The 14,659-nt window shown below is 40.5% G+C and overlaps 1 protein-coding gene across 1 annotated transcript; it reads right to left on the minus strand.

Moving 5' to 3' along the window:
• Positions 1 to 710: 710 nt before the first annotated feature.
• On the minus strand, positions 711 to 11,052 carry nradd (neurotrophin receptor associated death domain). Its single transcript, XM_079693683.1, has 6 exons — positions 10,615 to 11,052; positions 6,166 to 6,298; positions 5,623 to 5,979; positions 2,983 to 3,178; positions 2,736 to 2,878; positions 711 to 2,516 (listed from the first exon to the last, which is right to left on the minus strand). The coding sequence occupies exons 1-6, from the start codon at positions 10,651 to 10,653 to the stop codon at positions 2,203 to 2,205; spliced, it is 1,182 nt and encodes a 393-aa protein (XP_079549809.1). The 5' UTR covers positions 10,654 to 11,052; the 3' UTR covers positions 711 to 2,202.
• Between the last annotated feature and the right edge of the window lie 3,607 nt (positions 11,053 to 14,659).

A 14,659-nucleotide genomic window follows, 5' to 3' on the forward strand; every position in this document is an offset into this window, starting at 1 on the left:
TGATAAGGGTCAGACTAGTGTCAATATGTCCAAACCTTCATCGCTGTGAAATTCATTATGTGGGTTTTTCTGTTACTGCAAGTGATAGACATGTTTATAGCACTTTGGTTGAGGTCTAGAAATGATCATATTCCCATGAATGTAAAACAGTTTATTTGGAATGGCTATAAACAAAAGGGCTCATATCCAAATTACATGATCAATTTTGTTCCAAACTGCTAACTTTTTAGAGCCCTATCTAGTTGCGTTTTTATGAATTTGTTTTGGCGGCTTTACTGCAACCATTTAGTCATCCATTTTCAGCTGTCTTTCCAAAAATATTCGGCTACCTTTATTTATTATAAACATTTATTCATAACTTTAAAATATAATTTCCTTAAAGCATTCTTACCCTCTATAATTTTGAGCTAACTTTTCTTTACTTTGATATTATTATATTTGTAACTGTTTAGCCATTATTTAATAGTAATTGTTTTAACTTCGTATCCATCATTTATAGCTATTTCAACTATTGTGACTTATCCATCACATGTTGGTGTTTTTTAAGAGTTCAGACACTCTTTTAAACGTAGTGTTCAGGAATTAAAGATGACTCAATGTCTCACAATCTCACCACAAACAGAAGTAGGTTTCGAGGGAGAATCACAGGTCTACAGAATACAAACTACTGTGCACATATGATCCTTCTGTTAAAACAAAAGAGCCCCAACTTATCAAAGTTATTTATTAAATGAATAAAACTCTTACAAAAACACATTGAGGCATACAATTAGGAAATATATACACAAAACCAAACATGGCTGGCATTAGAACAATTTCAAACCATCACTTAGTTTTACTTGTACATACCTATGGTTCTCAATAGTTTTATATTTGAAATGGTGATGGAATAAATACAAAAGCAAGATGGAAAATTGGACATAAACAATGATGACAACAATGTCTTTGGATACTTTTCTCCGTTTCTATTATACGAAATCAAGATGATGTAAATGGAGCTGTGTTTGATGAATATCAGGAGAATATATTCCTCTCCATTCGCTGTTTTCAGTCTTCACAGTTCAGAAAGGATTTCACTTTAAGCCATGACATACCAAAACGAATCAGTGTTTAAGATATTTACAAGCATTATGTGATTATTAGGAAGAGCTAACACAGAATGCTTCATTTTCGTGTCTTCTGATGATATTTGAAACATCACTGGTGCTTATTAATATTCCCAATGTATATACAGTAAATACCAAGGCAACGTAGTGACTGCAGCAGAAAAGGAAGAGTAAAAGAACAAGGCGACAAACTTAAAAAACACTTAGTGCGTAGTTACTATCGACACATTAGACAATCTTCTTAGCAACTGCAGGCGTCATCGGGAAGATTGGTCCGTTGCGTTGGTCAAGTAAACCCCTTATTGCTTATTGGAGTTTTCTATGATCCTTATTAGGGAAAGTCACATCGTGTCGGAGAGCAGTGTCGTTGAAAGGTCTCCTGGAGAAAAAAATCATCTGCAATACCAAAGAAGTTTCTGAAGTTGGATTCATGAAACAAGGTTGGCTCGAGACTACAAACAACACGATCTAAGCTGTATTTGTTTACAGAAGAACATGGAAGGCTGATCTTTTTTTATATGGGGAAGAGGATAAGTCTGATTACTGCCCAAATAATGTGTAAACAGCGGTTTTTCGAATAATCACACTTCTGCAACACGTGTAAACACATTCTTCTGTTTCCTGCCTCTAACCGAATACCAGGATTTGTGTTCATGTAAACAACATTACAAATATACTTATTGTTGTGTCAGTCATTATAGTTTTAATACAAAAGTAAAAAATGTTTTGCATTGAGCAAGGCATTTAGGCTTGACCAGAATTGAGCATCTTTTTCACTCAGTAGCTGCAATGAGAGGTTGTAACATACTATATGGTCAGTTTTCATTTTCAATAGAAAAGTTGGTATTTGTTCTGCAGCGATGATAGAACTTTGCAGAAGATTATGACTTGAAGTTGGATTCATACAAAATCAATCGGTCACATAAACTGGGGCCAAGAAAAGGGATAAAAGAATGTTTTGTGTTCTCTTATAAGTGTCCAACAAAGCAAATAGGACCATGAGTGACAGAGGTGTTGATATCAGAGTGCCTTGCTTGTCATTTCAATGAAAGTTCTTCACTTGAGTCTTTTAGTGTTATGTCTGTTCGAGGGGGCGTCACACCACAGAAACACCTTGCATGGGGGAGTTAAGAGCTGTGACCACATCAGACCTCTCAATGCGGGCCAGAGCAGAGAACAGCAGTCCCAGAGAGGAGCCTTCTTTCTGGGCCCAGTTAGAGAGGAGCGTGTGGGCGGGGGCCTCTCCACGCCCAAACAGGTCCAGCTGTTCAGGCTCATAACCCAGCGCGGCGCCCAGCTGTCTCCACCCCCGCCCCTCTCTCTCCTGTAGGAGGCGCTCCACCTCTTCCTGTCTGTGGGGGGGCAGGTTAATGTACAGACGGTTGTCCTGCTTGCTGTCCCTCTTGGTACCTGGGAAAACACAAACAAAATGAGCCCGCTGTGTACATGTAGGTCTAATGTTACTTTTTCTAAGAAATGCCAAACTAAACATTTCACAGGCATGAAATTAGAAAGCTTTCATGTCATTATTTTTGTTAGGAACATTGAGAACTTAAAGGTGCCCTTTCGATTTTAAAAAGTCCCTCATCACTTGAAGATTTAACAACAAGGACTGTGTCTATACCACACCTTTGCTGGGCTGGTTGTCCTGTATGCTGTGAGAGTCCAGAAAAACACCGCTGTCACTTTGGAGCTTTTCTCCCTCTGGAGATGCTCCCAACTCAGCCGCACGGGCCTTAGAGAGAGCCCTCTTCTGTTTACAGGATCTCCAACTGAGAAGAGCAGAAGAAAACAACGTCAGTTAAACTTCCCACGGTTACAAATGTGTATCTTACGGCCTTAAATTCTTATTAAATCCAATGACCAGTAAACTCACCATTTATAAGCAACGTAAACAATCAGACCCAGCACCACGGCAGCCAGAACAGACATGTAGGCCAGGATGTTGTTGCTACTTCCCTCGTCCTTCGGGGAAAGATTTGGCGTTCCAGTGGCAGAACTTGTCTCCTCCTCCTCGCGAGGGGCATCAGACCCATCCAGAGCAGGACGAGACAGAATGTGCAGCTTCTTATCTGTTGGGATTGAGAAAAGGAGCAACGTGTCAGCAGCAGTAACTTCGAATCCGCACATATGCACATCAGAAACACATTTGGGCTGCATAAATTAGGCCCTGAAATAATTCCACAGAAGCCTGTACACCTGATGTAATGATAGCTTCAGACGTTTGATCCCCTGGGGTTTTGAAACCTTTCATTGCCCCTGTTTCCAGCCTCCCTATTCCTCCTGTGGTCTGCCTATTTTAGGATCAAACACTACACGGTACTGTGCTGAACTCTCGGGGGTCAAAGGGCCATGACATATGGACCCAGTGAGTGTACAGATGACCTTACTCCTGGAGAGCGAGTGTAGCCATTTGGGAGCAAGCAGAGTAGTTCTCAGGGTCAGCAGCCTCCCTCGGCCTTCAAGTTCTCGAGGGCAGTTAACCTAAAGACCTGTCAAGCTCATACCAAACGGATTACAGCGCTTAAGTGTTCTCTTTTCCCACTTCTCATGTTTCTCAGCTCAGAGTGTTCAAGCGAGGTGTGGATGCAGATGTTCAACACATGTCCGTGTACTCTCACAGATCCTCCCACTCCCTGTCCTCATTCCTCTAGCGTTTTCTTTTATCTTTTCCTCTTTTACTATGGCTGCCTTCCCCTGCAGTATCTTAAAGGGATAAGCATATTTTTTACATCTCCTACAAGCCTTAATCATCCCCTCTAGTTTGTAACTTTAAAAATAATTGCAGAAAAATTATATATAATTTACTCATACCCATAGCAACAACATGTCTAATGACACTTTGTTTACATGAACAGATGATGTATGAAACTTTAATACTTTCTCAACAATACATCTAACCTTAAAAACGTACCATTTTGAATTTGGGATGTTTCCAAACTTTTTAACCTGTTAAGCCCAGAGCCTGTTTTTCAGGTCTCAGGCTCGAAAATGACATCCCCAGAATAAATGACCATATCTTCCCTTCTAAAAGGTTTAAATTAATCATCTTTTTTCTCAAAGCAAGGTTACACCTGTGAGTTGGATGTAGAAGTGTCAGAATCAATATAGATGTTTTTATTTTAAAGTAAATTCAGATTGAACACAGTAAAAAAATGTAAATTATTGTGTCCGTCCCAAAAATGTCAATTACTTATAAAGACCACCCTTGAATGACGGGATGGTAGACTAAAAGCTTTACGAATCCAATCTAAAACATATAATAAGTACCCTGTATCAAGATTGATGCAAAACAAGTTCAATTTGACCTTTTTAGAGAGATTTAGCACAAAAAAACAAACACTTCTGGGGTCATTTGGGTGGATTTTTCATATCTCTGGCCCCCCTTGCTAGATTTTGACATGTGACATCTCTTTCTAACCGTCAGAGCCAATGGAATCGAGGGGAACTCCCACATACTCCTTATTTGGTAATGTGTGTGTGTGAGACTACCGCATAGCCAAGACCGGAAGCTGCGATAACTCTGGTGGCTACTATTAGCAGCTAATTTTTACTCTCCGATTTTTACATACAAATGGAATTATGGATTATAAATAAAAAAAGTTATTACCCAGAAACATTATCAACCTATGGATTAACCGATTCAGCCGCGTTTTTTGATCAGATTGACAGCTATGGTGACACGATCTCCCGTAAAAGCTCCGTAAAGGTACGTGTTGTGATGTCTGTGTTTGCTTCCCCTGTCAAGAGTTCGGATCACTCAGTGATGATATATATACCTAAATAATCTGTGGAACCTCATCTTTAATCGCATATTTTGTATGTGCAGCTATGATAAGTAATAAGGGTACTTTTATCTTGAGTTCTGTTATCTTGAGTTCTGTGCCAAAATGTGTTAGCATTTTTCGCTCAGGGGTCATTTAGATGCTTCTTATGAGACTTGTGTTTTGTTTTGGTAAAAATGGTTTGTATCGTCAGTTAGCTGAGATTATTCCTGTTAATCTGGTATAACACGTTAATAGGTTCTTAAATATTAAGATCCCCTGAGACACAGTGTCGTGAAAAAAAAAGAAAAGTACCCGCCGACGGGGACCTTGGGGCTTGACTTGTAAAATAGTGAATGAGGCTAGCACTACTACAAGAAAATCCTATTTAAAGACCAAAAACTTTATTGTGTTATTCCATCTTTCAAAAATGTAAGCTTAAGTAAATAACTAAAACATCAGTAACTGCAATATATTTTAGAAAACAGGATTAAATTCAGTTTGAAATATATTTTCAGCTGCCTATTTGATAGAGAGACTATAGGATTAATTCAAAATGAGAGACTGTGCCTGTGTAGTTATCTGAAAACAATGGATGTTATGGCTTTGGCTCGGGCTACACAGAGAAAGCTTATTAGTTAATAGGTTCAATTTATTGTTAAGTGTCTTTTCTATGGATTTATTCTCATTAAGACAAATATGGAATGTCTCGAGACTTGCATTTAATAATCCAACTCTTCCTTACAACTCACCCATGCACAGTGTGTCGGAGTTGGGCATGCAGGATCGGATCTCCACCTCAATGTTGGAGCACTGGGTGCAGGTATTGCAGGGTTTGGTGCTAATACGCTCCTCTGAAAAAGTTCCCGGGGCACAGATCTGGCATTGCGTGTCTCCCTGCAGGCCACACTCCCTCGTAACACCCTCGCCAGCTCGAGTGCATTTAGAGCAAAGTGCACACAGGCCGTGTTGACTCAAAAAGAAGTAGCCGATGCCACATTTACATTGTGTGTCTTGAGTGCCAGAACAAGAGGCATGCGTGGGAATACCAGACGGGCACTTTGCACAGGGAATGCAGGGGCTGAGGCCATTCGATGAAAAAAACGTTCCTGGGAAACAGATAACAAAATCAGTGTCAGTGTGGGTAAACAGGTTTTCTCTCACAAATATCAGTGGCAATGATTAGACGTGTTGCTATTTAAATCTTCAGAGCTTTTACATAGATGACAGAGATAATGAAGAGGCAGGTAAAACATATGCCACTGGTGCAGTAACATTAGATTATAATTGCTTACCCTTTGGGCATGACGTGCACTTGGTATCCTCTTTCCCACACTTTTCCAGCACTTGGGAGCCAGCAGGACACAGACTGCAACACTGCCCCGATTCAGTGAACTGGCCGCTGGTACAGGCATCTCCGAGAGTAACCTACAGTAAATAAATAGAAATACCACTGTGTAACTAAACAAATACCATCTTATGTCTGAGGCGATTCAGAATCAGCAGTCACAGGGTTGTTATTTAACTTAAGTAGTTGCTAAACAGGAAAACCAAAGTGGAGGTTTTGTGGAGTTTTCTGCCTTTGAAACATGTGGGAAGAAAATCACATTCACACTTCCTGCCCCTGTGCGAATGAAGAACAGAAAACCGAAATGGCCCTCTTTTTATCTATCTATCTGCCTCAGTTTTCACCCTTAAAGTGCTCTGAATCCTTATCTGCAAGTGGGTAATGGAGAGCCCAGCTTGGGTTATGACATGAGGGATAGATCAGACATTCCTATGGGCCTCTGCAGCAGGGCTGGTGCCTGTCAGCAGAGGCTGGCTTTAATCAGATGGCTTTAGACCAGTGGAAAGAAAAAGACATGAAGTGGCGAAGGAAAACACTGAGAAAAGGAGGAAGTAAGAATTAAAGAGCTCTTCCGCCCTCCCACTCATTCCAAATCACAGCAAATGACAATGTGTAGTTGTGTGTGTGAATACAGTGAATGTGTGTGTATTTATTGACACCAGAAAGGGGGGTGGTGGGGTATTTGAAAGAGACAGTCCCAGCCTCAGGCGAGGGTGTCAGTTAACCAAGGCTGCCCAGCATGCAAGTGTCTGTTTGGGTAGGGGGGGGGCCTTTGAAGTCCCAGGTGTGTTTTTGGAGGTCAGTATTTCACTAACTCCCCTTCTCCAGGCTCTGAACGACGGCATCTTAAACATGCACACATTTGAAGGAGATTGGCCCACGCTGCCTGGGGGCCGACAAGAGCAAACAGATGTCTAACAACTAACCTCTTGCAAAGGGGAAGAGTAACAGCTAAACAACCCACTGACTTCTCTTTGTCTCTGATGTCTGCCAACAAACACAGTCAACATGTGTGAACCTGCATAGCCTCCAACAAAAAGCTCACCAGAAACACACGCACACACACACACACACACACACACACACACACACACACACACACACACACACACACACACACACACACACACACACACACACACGCACACACACACACACACACACGCGCACACACACACACACACACACACACACACACACACACACACACACACACACACACACACACAGAAACGACGTGCTATGCCCAGGGCCGTGGGAAGTAGGGGTGCTGAGGGTGCTGCAGCACCCCCTGATGGAGGACAGGGAATCTGCACGTCCACAAGATTAAATGGAAATATTATACAAAAAAACGAATTTTCAACCCTGATGTAACAACATTCATAATTAAGTAAAGATAACACCCTTTTTGCCCCAGTTACAGTTTCCATTTGCCCTGTACGATGAAAGTGGGGGATGTTGGCTTATCAGGCGCCCGCAGCTCACACGCAGAGAGAGAGCGAGAGAGATACCGGCGGGGATTGTTGTTAGCTTCTGCCGCGCTAACGGATAAAAGAAGTGGAGGGAGAGTCCTCTCCAGACAGACTGAGAGGCTCAGTGAGGTAAAGGACTGAGTGTTTAGATAGTTCACTTTAGTCTAAGTTATCTCAGAGGATCTCAAACGGTTTGTTAACAATTTATGTAAACAAATATTTCCAAGGCACACCTTTATAATTATTGGGATAAGTAAAAACAGGTTTTGAAATCATTCCAGTCGAAACAGCTTTGAAACCAGGCTTGCCGCGTTCCAAGAACAACAGCCAGTTTTACTGCGGCACTCACAGTGGAGCCTGATGATATCTGAGCAGCAGCCACAGAACCCAGATCAGAGGTATTAGCCGGGCGTCAGGGTGGTAGGATCCAGCAGGCAAGAACCATAGGATGTTTGGAGTTGGCGGACTGTGACCAAACCTGGACCGTAATAACTAGCATGAAGGCTTCCTGTAACACTCTTTGGTCCTCTTCGTGTGCCAGAGGGAGCCCCACTGCTCTGCTAACACCAGCTAACCTTTTAGCCCTGGATCTATACTTTGATAAATATTTAGTGACAGTGGCTCTGTTTTATTTTTACCTCCCTGCTTGAATTTCTGTCATTTCACAGAGCCTCGGTGTGAGTCAGGGCTGGGGTTCTGTAAGCCTGCCTGGAGGGATGGTACTGGCAATTAGCACTACACCCACTTTTGCCCTGAGTACAATCAAATTGGCCCATGAGAGACGAGTGGGCATAGTCATTTACTCAGTAGAGGTATGACTAAGTCTTTAGTGTAACAAATAGTGCTATATGTGGGCAATTTAATGCATGGCATGAGAAAACATTGAGTGTGCAATCCTTCAGAGGATCAAACTTTATAAAACTGCTACTTTAGTACTACTTAAATCAACAACATCCTACCTAAGATTAATTTACATGCTTCAAGGAGTGTTCAGTCTTATCGGTTTCTTTGGGGGCAGAAAGTCGAAAGGGAAGGGGGCTGCAGTTTATTTTTTCATTAAGGTAAGAAGCTGCCATCTGAAGGGATTCCCCAGTGAGAACAGACGGACCACCGAGGTGCACAGCTTTCAATGGGGCTCTCAACTCCACGGCTGCCGGAGTAACTCAGTCATCGCGGATCACACACACACACACACACACACACACACACACACACACACACACACACCATTTCAGTCTTCTCTGTGACTGAAACATTTTCTGTGCCCTTTTGAAGTGAGGCTACTTTTGAAGCGCAGGCTGGAATTTCCACAGATAATCTAATCCGCGTGAAAATAAACACATAAAAGGATGCTCTCTGCGTGTGAAGACAATGACCCCATGAGCCTTCACATTCTGCCTCTGAGGGCAACAGGCAGAGGTCTTCCAGCAGAGACAGGGCTGAGGGAAAGTTGTCATAGCTGCTCATCCCATCTGCACTGATTACTGTCATTATGTACATGAGGGACAAATTAAAGGACATGGGTTTCTATTTTTTCAGGCATAAAAATTCACCAAAAACTATAATCCTAAATCAAACAAGACGCCACACAGGGATTGGTTAACCTTTGATGTAGTGATTTCAAATGTACACCAAGGAATTGAGAGGAGGTTCAAATTTCTTAATGATCCTGATGTCTGCCCCCCACAGAACACTGTTTAACTACACTATGGAAATTCAAATGACTGTGGTAACAAACTAAACTGCCCACCACTTATATACACACACACACACACACACACACACACACACACACACACACACACACACACACACACACACACACACACACACACACACACACACACACCACTAACTGAAAATTGTGATAATTGCTTTGCTCCGGATATCCAGACGCCAGCTATACTGAAAGCTAGGCCACATTTTCACCAGGAATTGTTGTACGCAACAAATATGGCAACATGTGCAATAAATTAAAGGCAAAATTAGTAGAAAAGTAGTAAATCATGAGGTCTTTGTCACATACTGTAAGATACGACCAACTTCTGCAACACATCATCCCGTGAGTAATAGGATAATTATTTGCAGCACAAATACTTGACAGTGTGCTTAAGAAACACACTTTAAGTCCCTGTTTGTTTGAGAAAACGGATCTTAGAGATTTTAAAAAGACAACCTTTTGATATCAAATCCTAGTAATATGAAGGAGATACACATCTTTTTACAAGCTGAAGTTTTATCTTAATACTTTGATCTAACAAAAGTGCTTTGACTCTGAGGAGCATGTACAGGCATGACTACAAGCCCCATGGGCTTTCTGAGGTAGATGAGTGTCAAATTATTGTCTGCAACTGTGGAGGCCTTCTTTTCACACTGATCCTGGTTTAATAATATGCTATTAAACAGCACTGAAACTATAATTTGTTTTAAAATACTTCATAATATCCAAGATAATTGTGTGCTCCTATTCTTTGTTCTTGTCTGATGTTCCAAGGTGTATGATCACTGTCTCAATGAGTCTTTAATAAATACCTTAAAGGTTGTCTTGTGAGTCAGTCTGAGATAACTAGGTAGGCAAGACAAGCACAAATATAGCACACCAAAAAAGCAGTGGTTCAATTTTATTCGGTCATTAGATACTTTAAAAGAACAGGATGAGGGTTAAATCTGTCCATTCTCAGTAAATCCACAGTAACTTTCCAACAACAGAATGACAACATACATATTCACCAACAGGGGCCGTGTCGGTGTAAAACATATTTCCTTTGGGAACAATAGTTTAAGACTGAGCTCGCTGGTTGAAGCTCACAATGGTTGCTACATGTTATTATGAAAAGTGTGAAATAGCAAATCAGCAGATTATAAAGGCTTCTTTTTTTTTAGCAGTGGAAATAAGTGTGCTAGTTAAAAAAACAGTTGCTTACTTTTAACAGCAGAAACGCGCAGATGACAAATGGTCCCATGTCTGCAGTCTCCAAATTCCCCCTCGACTCCAAGCGATTATAATGGTGCGTCTTTTTTCAGTCTGCAGCCCGTAATAGTCGCATAAAAAGGCTCATTGAAACGTCCACTTCTCAAAATGTAAATGTGACTGTAAAAAGGCCAGCTTTCAAAAGACGTGTAGGTTCTACAGTGGCTACAAGTTTGCGCATAGTCCAGTAACCAGAAGTTTTACACACGAAAAAACCCGCTAACTGAGTAATCCGTCGATTTTTTCATTTGCGTCTGTCGATGGATTCCCTGCTGATAATGTGTACGTTTACGCAAAGTTTCTTCTGTTTCAGCTAGCAGGATGCATTGACCGCCGCCTCTCCCGCAGCTTTGCAACAGATGAAGCAGGAAAAGCTCCTGCTTGCCCTCCTGGGCCTTTTCTCCTCCCCTCTCCTCAGCTTTCAATGTGGCTCTGGGATTGGCTGCATCCCTCCGACGCGCTGTCGGGAACAGCAATGTAATGGAAGAAGCGCCATCAAGACTGACATTGTTTCTCTATGTGAGTGATTATGGAGTAAAGTGACTGTTATACCCTTACACTGGCTGAAGTCAAGAATATACATGAACATAATACTAAGCAGTGATAGTGTGAGGCCCACAACGTTCACTATTAAAATAATGAGTGGATTGTGAAAAAAAGATGAATTAACATACAAAAAGTATTAGTCGTGAGATTTTACTAGGTATGTTTACTTAAGTACTGTGCACATGTTAAAATGAAGGTACTTGTGCTTTATTAGAGTATTTCTATTTGATGCCATTATTTGTATTTGTTATGGTGTACATTACACTTTATTTCATTGTTGTGCAGTAAGTACATTCCAAATAGGTAAAATACAACTAACACATTAATGCATTAGTTTTAATAACTCAGTAATATATTATATAAATTACAAAGTGGCCATTTTTCAGCAATGTTTGCTTAGGCTTAATTTATCTTTATCTTTACCTACATATATATATATATATATATATATATATATATATATATATATATAAGGAGGAAGGGTCTGAATATGTCCTTCCTCTTGGGAAAGCAGATAAAATGACCTTAATTGATATATCATTTATTTGAAAGTCATTCTGCTTCTTTTTACATTAACATACTTAATTTTGTCTCTATTTATTCATTCTATTAAATGTTTGGAAGAAACCACAAATTTAGAAGCATTTATATTTTAATTATATCAATATGTTGAGTCTTTTTATAGCTTTTTATAAAATGGGTTACACTCTCCATTATGTACGTAGGTAATAAAGGTTCATCTTATCATCTTAACTTATCTTAATTAAAAAACCCTGTATGTAGATACTTGGATAAAAAAATGAAATGGAGCTCTGTTCATGGCACTATTTTACAACCCTACAGAGATACTTACACAGAGCTGTGATCAGTTGTTATCAGAAACAAAAGAGAGCATGTGAATCAAACAAGCTGGTCTTAAGAAGAAGCACATGTTTGATCTCAGCAACTCAAAAGATTAGAAAACCAACGCAGGGTAAATTACACACCTTGTAAATTCAGTGAATGCATCGCAGGGGGGCCTGGAGACTTCAGAGGAAAACAAATGGAGAGATCTCTCTGACACAATGCTACTTGCACTTCAAAGCCTGCTGAGGGATCAGAGGAGACAGAGAAGATGTTTCTGCTCTGATCAAACTTCAGAATTTAAATCAGTTTCCCTCATTCATGCACAGACACAGAAGAAAACTCTTCCTCAGCGCAGTTTGTGCTCCCTTAAAAGCGAGTAAGTGACATCCAATCTTAACAAGAGATGTTTGTTAAGTAATGAAACATCAATGTATTTTTTTCTAAAGAAAACATACTTTCTGTTTCAATTTGTTGATTAATTATGTAATGTATCAATTGAATAATCTATTCGTTTTCTCCAAATAACAGCAAAAAATATATATCTTGCCAAATTGTTGTTTGGGTTTATAATTGTTGTTTGGGTTTATACTTCTTTTGACATGTTTCAATATTTATTTTAGATTAAAGTATAATTTTTCTTTATGTCTCAGCTTCAGCAGTTGTATTCTGCTTTGTCTGTCTTGTTTCAAGATAATGTTTAGAAAAATATCTGGCAACATGTTGTAGTAAACTTATCCCACCTTATATTCGATCTAAAAAAGTTTGAGGAAAAAAAGCATGTAAGTCGGAGATGGTTTCCTGTGCATTCTAATCATCAAATGAACAGGTAACATACACACTAGTTTAGTAGGAATCATGCAAATAAACGCTCTCCCTCAATCTCTATCCGTTACTTTTTAGACTCTTTATCTGAGAGCCAGGTCCCTTGTGTTCCTATAAGTGGGATGATAAGGCAGCTATATAAAAGCTGTAGCCCACAGACAGAGGAGAAATGGACCAGTGGGGGAGAAGGACAGGGGAGAGGAGGGAGGGAGGGGGAGGTCTGAGGTTGTTGACAGAGGCCTGTTTGAGGGTTGTTGCGGTTGTTGGCAGGAACAACTTGAACAACACTGAAATTGCAGCGTTTCAAGACAACCATCCCCTCAGCCTGCCCTCAGGTCTGGAGGTCAGAGGCTGTCAATAACCGAGAGCAAGGTGGCAACTCCTCCCACCATTGTCAGAGGAGCAACATCAGAGCAACTCGACCCTCTTCCACTCCTACTCCACTTCCCTTATGTGGTTTGTATTCGAATGGGGGTCTACAGGTCGGTTTTTTATCACCCTCCTCACCCCTCCGGATTGTACCCCCAGAGGTGTTTATGGGGAGGCCGACAGGATGTTCGGCCCACCAGGACATCAAAGTCTCCTCTTCAAGTAAATGTGCCATTGCTTGCTGTTGTGACCTTTTCAACTCAAACAGGGTTAACATCGCAGACGCATGAGAGGCTGGGATTACAGTCGACGAGCTGGATGATCAGCCTCGTGGCAGTGGATCAGTTTCCTTCCTGCTGTGGTTCACACACAAGAGACAGAGATCATTTCTCAGTAATGGCCGATTATCCTCAGGGTATGGGCAGGGGTTCAGAAGAAAGAGGGTTCCTAAATATAGGAGCGTGAATTCACTATCATTGCCCATATAGGGACAATTTCTAGAAAGCTTAAGACTGAAAACGACTTTAGATAATAAAAAGAGAAAACAGACAATCACAAGCCCCAGTGTCATGCTCAAGTTACAAGGAGCACAGACTACTTCATTTTTTTCTTTTTTTAAATAAATGGTATTTTCAACATCATCCAAGAAACAAAAACAAAAGCTAAAAGATAATCAACATTTAAGGCAGGGCTGCACTCAAAGCTGTTTGAATGATCATTTGTAATCCAAATTGGGATAATTGAACAACAGATAATACCAAAACCATCATAAACATCCATCTTCAACCCACTTTTTGTAAAGACCCAATGATAAAAAGGAAGCCTTCATTTTGGTCTGATTAAACTTAAGGCTTAATCTACTGCATAATTAAGTGAAACATTACATTCATAACATTGATAGCAAAAACAGAGCAGCATTACATGAATTAATTGCAGTAAACACAATAGCAACCTAGAGTATCAGATGTGTGCTTGAACCGCTGCCAAACAATCCTTTATGTTCACAGACCAGATCAGAAACTCGATCTCATCTTACAGTTGTGTGTTTTTAATTAATTGTTATTTTAGACAGCCTGAATTCACTGATTTTGTGTATTTCCACGGGTAGAAAAAAGATAATTTGTAAAGAGAAAGAAAACACTTTAAATATAGTTCTCTGAGCAACACTTGTAAAGACAAGGTAATTTGTATGTGAGGACAATGTTATGGGTATTGCCTTACACCCAAATAGTTCCCTTTGTCCCGCTTCGTCATGAAACTGCATAACAACTAGTTTGTTCCAACCACAGTAAAAGCAGCTGGCAGGAAGTGAATTCCTCGGAAACTCACTCACAGACTTTCAGGCTTCAGAGTCATCATGTCTTCAGATGTTTTCAGCGCTTCATAAAACAGCACAACACCAGCACAGGCAAGTA

The sequence above is a fragment of the Notothenia rossii genome (genome assembly GCF_949606895.1).
Source record: "Notothenia rossii genome assembly, chromosome: 7".
In the NCBI taxonomy this organism is placed as follows: Eukaryota; Metazoa; Chordata; class Actinopteri; order Perciformes; family Nototheniidae; genus Notothenia; species Notothenia rossii.

Coding starts and splice junctions, on each gene's coding strand:
- nradd (XM_079693683.1), bottom strand. CDS start 10,653: ATGGGACCATTTGTCATCTGCGCGTTTCTGCTGTTAAAA. Junction 5,980..6,165: donor GTGCACGTCATGCCCAAAGG/GTAAGCAATTAT, acceptor TCTGTTTCCCAG/GAACGTTTTTTTCATCGAAT. Junction 2,879..2,982: donor GTTTACGTTGCTTATAAATG/GTGAGTTTACTG, acceptor TGCTCTTCTCAG/TTGGAGATCCTGTAAACAGA.